The 6000-nt window shown below is 39.0% G+C and overlaps 1 protein-coding gene across 1 annotated transcript in view; it reads left to right on the forward strand.

Annotated features, from left to right (window-relative positions):
• The window catches only part of SYT3 (synaptotagmin 3), an 85439-nt gene extending 81678 nt beyond the window's left edge, over positions 1–3761 (forward strand). The window contains exons 6-8 of the mRNA XM_069947649.1: positions 2755–2926; positions 3364–3493; positions 3678–3761. Of these exons, the coding sequence (XP_069803750.1) occupies positions 2755–2926; positions 3364–3493; positions 3678–3761 (386 nt within the window). The remainder of the gene's footprint in view (positions 1–2754; positions 2927–3363; positions 3494–3677) is intronic.
• The last annotated feature ends 2239 nt before the right edge of the window (positions 3762–6000 follow it).

The following is a 6000-nucleotide window of genomic DNA, read 5'->3' on the forward strand; positions in this document are numbered from 1 at the left end:
CAAAGTTCATAAAATGCAAATTTTTAAATTTTTCATGATATTTTGATGTTTTTCACAAAAAACACACAAAGTAGTGACCAAATTTTGCCACTAACATAAAGTGCCATATGTCACGAAAAAACAATCTCAGAATCGCTAGCATACGTTAAAGCATCACTGAGCTATGAGAGCATAAAGTGAGACAGGTCAGATTTTGAAAAATTAGCCTGGTCATTAAGGCCCAAACTAGCTGCAGCACAAAGGGGTTAAACATACATAAATAAAAGCATATTTTTTTGTATGGTAATTTTTTTTTTAAATGTACCCTTTCGTTTAGCAATGTAAATCAATAGAAAATGAATCCTGAAGGATGGCATACAACTGCATCCATTTTTTGCACCTGTTTTTCCTCCCTAAAATGGATATTTTAAATGAACAGCAAAAACGCAGTATGAACCTAGCCTTATAATAAAGCAGGAAGTCCAAAGCCGGTAAGTTCCATTCCACGACATGTGCTAAGAACATTCAGTTCCTGCATAGGCATAGTTAGGTTTTCCAGCACTGCAATAACATTTCTTAAAGGGGACCTGTCACCATAAAAATGGTATCTACTCCATCAACATCATTTTACAGCACAGGAGTTCAGTAGATCGATCAATAAATGACAAGTTAAACCAAAGATATATATCAATCTCTATAGTATAATGCTGATAGATAAGATAGCCTTTTCATGGTAACAGGTTTCCTTTAAGGATTTGGGCTGACTTCAGAATTAAAAATAAACAATACTTACCTACCATTCCCCTGGGTCTGGTTATCATTGATCAGCATTTCCTAGTCCAGTTCTCGAAACTCAACCAATCGTTGGGCGCAGGTATTTGCGGTACCAAGAAAAGACAAGAGAAGTGATTAACCGAGTTCTTCTTTCTGCTCATCCAGACCCCAAAATTGAAAAAATCCCCTGTAAAGCTGACTGAATTCACCAGTTTCAGTATGATTATCTATCCATCTACTGAAAATACAGCCTTTTGACTCTCCCTAGATGGCACATGTGAGGGACAGCCGGGCATATTTAATTTCATTGTGCCCAGTCCCTTTTCTTACTAAGATTTAAGCTTCTGCCAGTGGAATCTGGCAGCAGCTTCCTTTCCTCTCCCTGTTTAGTATACATGCTAATTTGGGTAAGCATACGGGGAGATCGGAGAGAAAACACTGGTGGGTGAATGATCGTAAAATGTTTGGCCAGATTAAGAACAGGAAATCAATATGAAACCCCTTTAACCCATAGTACATAGTACCAGCAGTACATTCGCTTTAAAGTGTCACTGTCGTTTCAATTTTTTTCAGAAATCAATAGTACTGGCGATTTTAAGAAACTTTGTAATTGGGTTTATTAGCCGAAAAATGCATTTTTATGCATTTTTGCAGTTTGAATCTCTCCCCCCTGTCTTCATAGTTTTCTTATGGAGAGGGGAGGAAATGAGGTAGATGAGGCACCAAAACAGGACAACAAAGAGTTAATTTATAGCTACAACACTGAGCTATCTCCTCTAAAGTCAGCACTGACCTCTCTGACCTCTGAATACTGGCTTTCACACAGGTCCCCCTGTGTAATCCTTTGTTTTCTGCTCTCTGCTGCCGACTTATCTTCCTCGACTGATGTAAAAGAGTCAAGATTTCCTGATAGTGAGCAGTGGATGAAAGAGAAGAGGGGGGGGGGGGGTGTCTGGTGAAAGTCTTTTTGAATGCAAATAATGCCATATTTGCTTAATAAACCCAATTACAAAGTTTCTTAAAAATCGTCTGTATTATTGATTTTTGCAAAAAAAAACAAAAAAAAAAAAACAATAGTGACACTTTAAGACTTGCCCATGGATGGAATGGCGCCAGTTCCGGGAGGCCAGCGCCATGGTCCTTTTTTTGAACCATGGTCCGGTTCCCATGTACAAAGCTCTTCTATTCACAGGTACTGGGCCAGGGGTAAAGCTCTGGAGGCGGGCCAGCCTGCCTCCACTGGGAGGAACACCCCGCTCTTCTGTGACACGGCTCCTTTAGAATCAATGGAGCAGCATCATAGAGGGGCTAGGGTTTTCCTTCCACTAGGGGCGGACTGGTCCACCTCCACTGCTTCACCCCTGGCCCAGTACCTGTGAATAGAAGAGCTTCGTACATGGGAACCGGACCATGGTTCAAAAAAAGAACCACGGCATCGGCGCCATTCTATCCATTGGCAAGTCTTAAAGCGAATGTACCTCATGGTAAATTAACTTTAAATATACAATCATCTTTAAATCATGGGATGTTATATGGAGTAGATTCTTATAAGGAGTAAGAAGCCTTTGGAACACTATAAGAAGTTGTAGGATACCTGCATATACATTGATCAGTCACATAATAGGAACATCACAGAACCAAAGATGGACAGAGGGTCAAGGGTTAGAGCCATCCCTCAGATGAAGGTCTCCTAAGAGGATTGTATTGGCCACTTATTTGAAGAATCTTAATGCAATGTTGATATATGTCTAAGCAATGCCTTTCCTTCTCCGCTTCTTCTTCACTTACGCCAATATGCCATTAGTTTTGGCCCTGTCACTAACTTATACATTTTGAATCTTTCAAATCAATTTGCTGATATATATTCTGAAGTGGTCAATACCTCGGGGCTCCATCTGTCAGGCCTCTTACATTTAAGAAAAGAGATTCTTAATATCATTGACCTTCAACTCACGTGGTGATTTATTGTGAGCTTTCTTGTTTGTGCTCTTTGTCTTAAAGATCCATATGTAAAAGCGTCTCTCATCTGCGAGGGCCGGAGGCTGAAAAAGCGAAAAACGTCTATAAAGAAGAATACTTTGAACCCAACCTATAATGAGGCGCTTGTGTTTGACATTCCCAATGAAAACATGGACCACGTGAGCCTCACCATTGCAGTTATGGATTATGATTGGTAAGGATTTGGCCATTTCTTGTCAAAAGTAGACTACTTTTGTCTGATCCTTTGTTTCCCAGAGAGTTTATTGGCCCCCACTAGGGGGCGCTCGCTCCATATGCATTCAGTATTATACTCAGATGTATTGATCTGTATACAGTAAGAGGTGACAGCAGGAAACAAGAATTTTTATAATTAAATATTGTGGTTATATGGAGACTTGGACGCTTGGTAACCAGACCTGCGGTCAGGTCAGGACTCCTCGTGTTACACATGGAGCCTTTTACTAGTTTGCAATGAAAAAATCTGCTTAGATTGAATTATTTTAACAAGGATTATATTGTTCTTTTCCCTGTATAACTTTCCCAAAAAAGTAACTTTCCCAAAAACAGTTGTCTATTTGCCGTAGTCACGTAAGTGAAGTGTAATCTCCTTTTTTCATTGCATTTGTACAGTATAGGTCACAATGAGGTTATCGGAATGTGTCGTGTGGGCGGTGACGCGGACATGCCAGGAAGAGAACATTGGAATGAGATGCTGGCAAATCCCAGAAAACCAATTGAACACTGGCACCAACTCGTTGAGGTAAACACATGTGCAGTGGATTATGACTACAATGCCCAATGTATTTGGAAAGCTAGCCATTATTGCTGCTGTCTAAGGCTATGTTGCCACAATATAAAAATAAGGACAAAAAAATGAATACGGATGTATTTCAAATTTGTGACTTTTTATTTTTAGTTATTTCATTTTATTTTTTGCTTTTTAGGAGAAAGCATTGACCAGTTTTGTGACAAAATCCCCACCTCGGGAGAAGCCAAGTATAATAGTGGACAATACACATTCTGACTAGTTGATTCTACTATCTAGGAAGAGAGAAGCAGATCAGGAGTGCTGTAAGTATATATTATCTTTCCAGTAAAAGTGCATAGAGATGTTTTTTGTTTTTTTTCAAGGGGTGTGACTTATTTATATGGGATTTTTTTTTTAACATATAAAGATTGAATTAGCTATCATTTTATCATTAAAAGAAACATCTTAGGCAATGGAAGGGGTACAACAGAGAAAAAATGTTTTTAAAACAACTGGTGTCAGATTTCTAAATTACTTTTATTTAAAAAATGTATTTAAAAATTTTAAAAAAGTCTTCCAGTACTTCCAGCTGCTATATGTCCTGCAGGAACTGGTGTATTCTTTCCTGTCTGACATGGTGCTCTCTGCTGCCACCATCCCCATAAAACCACTCCTACTTTGGACAGTTCCCGTCATGAGCAGAGATGGCAGCAGAACATTGTTTTGGATTAAAACAAACCTTACAACTTCCTGCAGGACATAGAGCAATTGACAAGTACGTAAAAAGTTTGAAATTTTCAAATAGAAGTAATTTACAAATCTATATAACTTTCTAACATCAGTTGATTAGAAAAAGAAATTCTCCACAGTGCCCCTTTAATATGAAAATAAAAGGGACTTTTTCTAAAATGGGTCCATTCAAAGATTTACAAAAAAAAATTTCATTTTTGCAATATTAAAAAAATCACACAAACAAATGCAGGCTTACTCTGTAGAAAAATCCCATGTTTTAGATTCAATAGTAAATGTCCACCAATGTGTCTCCATTTTCTGCAATAAGCTGGTCACTGCCAGTTGCTAGGGGAAATCTGTCTCTAATATCAGAGACAGCAAGGGGCAACACATGAAATGGGTGTGGGGTTTAGCATGTGCTATGCGCAAAAAAGGGGAAGATAGAAATAGACTAACTCTAGGCTGTGTGCATGCATGCCACCTAGGAATATGCATTGTGCATGAAAAGTAGATGAAGGCTTCTTTATGCTCACATAGCACCTTACAAAGCCAAGGCATTAGTAACCTCTTCTCCCTCCATCTGCCATTTATAGTGCTGTACTATCATCACACAGTATAGGGCCATAAATATAGGAGCAGTATATTTGGCTAAAACAAATCCTGAATATTTTAGATTCTGAATTTTTGGATCAAATTGGACCAAAATTTGTTTGCTCCATACCAACAAATATGGAACAAATTGTTAGTTGAATTCCTAAGTGGAATACCCTGTACCTCAGAATGGCTGCATTAAAAACTTACCAGGAAACAATGCTAAAATCTAAAAACAATGAAAATTTTAAATTTAAAATGTTTCCTTAAAGGGGTATTCCACTCAGGAATTCAACAGTTTCCTTCCCCCAGTTCCGAGCTGCTGCTTTCTGCTGAAGACATAGGAAATTGTATGTAAGCTGTTCTCTCCATCTCCTCTCCCTCCCCTCTGAGACGGCTCATGTAAACAGCCCCTGGCAGATTCTGCACTCTTTGATGCCCGGAGGGTTAATCTAATGTCAAGTTAATGATGACCTCACTATGATTAACCCTCCTGGCATTACGGAGTGCAGAGACAGTCGGCCAGGAAGGCTGTTTACATGAGCCATCTCAGAAGGGAAAAGAGAAGAGGCGAAGATAGAGAGAACAGCTCACACACAGTTTTATGTGTCTTCAGCACAAAGCAGCAGGTTAAGAACTGGGGGAAGGAGATTGAAAAGGTAATGACATGTATGAAATGAATTGTTAATCTCCAGGAGGGGGGTGATTCAACATGTATTTTAGCTGAGTGGAATACCCCTTTAAGGGATGAGCCGAATACCCCCTTAATTATAGCGAGAACATGACGAGTAAATGTCAATTCACACCAAATATTTAGATGGTGGGAGCAATTACGCCTCACATTTGTCTAGCCTGACACAGTATATTAGGTACCCTTACTGGGACAAGGATTGACTGGGCAGTTGTTATCCAGGGTTAGAGAGCTGAAACATTCATTTGTCTTTGCACACCTTGATTACACAGCCTTGATCTATTACTGTGATTGAATGTGTTGTAAATGAGTTTCAAGCTGTGGAAATTGTCCGCTATTGTACAGTCAATTCATTAAGGTCTGATATAATATGCTGTGTCTTGGGAAGCCATATTACCAGCGGCAAAGATTACTGTATACTGCCTGCAGGTAAAAGCTTGAAGTCTTATTAGCGGAAAGAAAAGCTTTATGCTGAAATATTAAACTCAGCGTAAAAACATTTTCA

Source organism: Dendropsophus ebraccatus, chromosome 12, assembly GCF_027789765.1.
Source record: "Dendropsophus ebraccatus isolate aDenEbr1 chromosome 12, aDenEbr1.pat, whole genome shotgun sequence".
NCBI classification, from domain to species: Eukaryota; Metazoa; Chordata; class Amphibia; order Anura; family Hylidae; genus Dendropsophus; species Dendropsophus ebraccatus.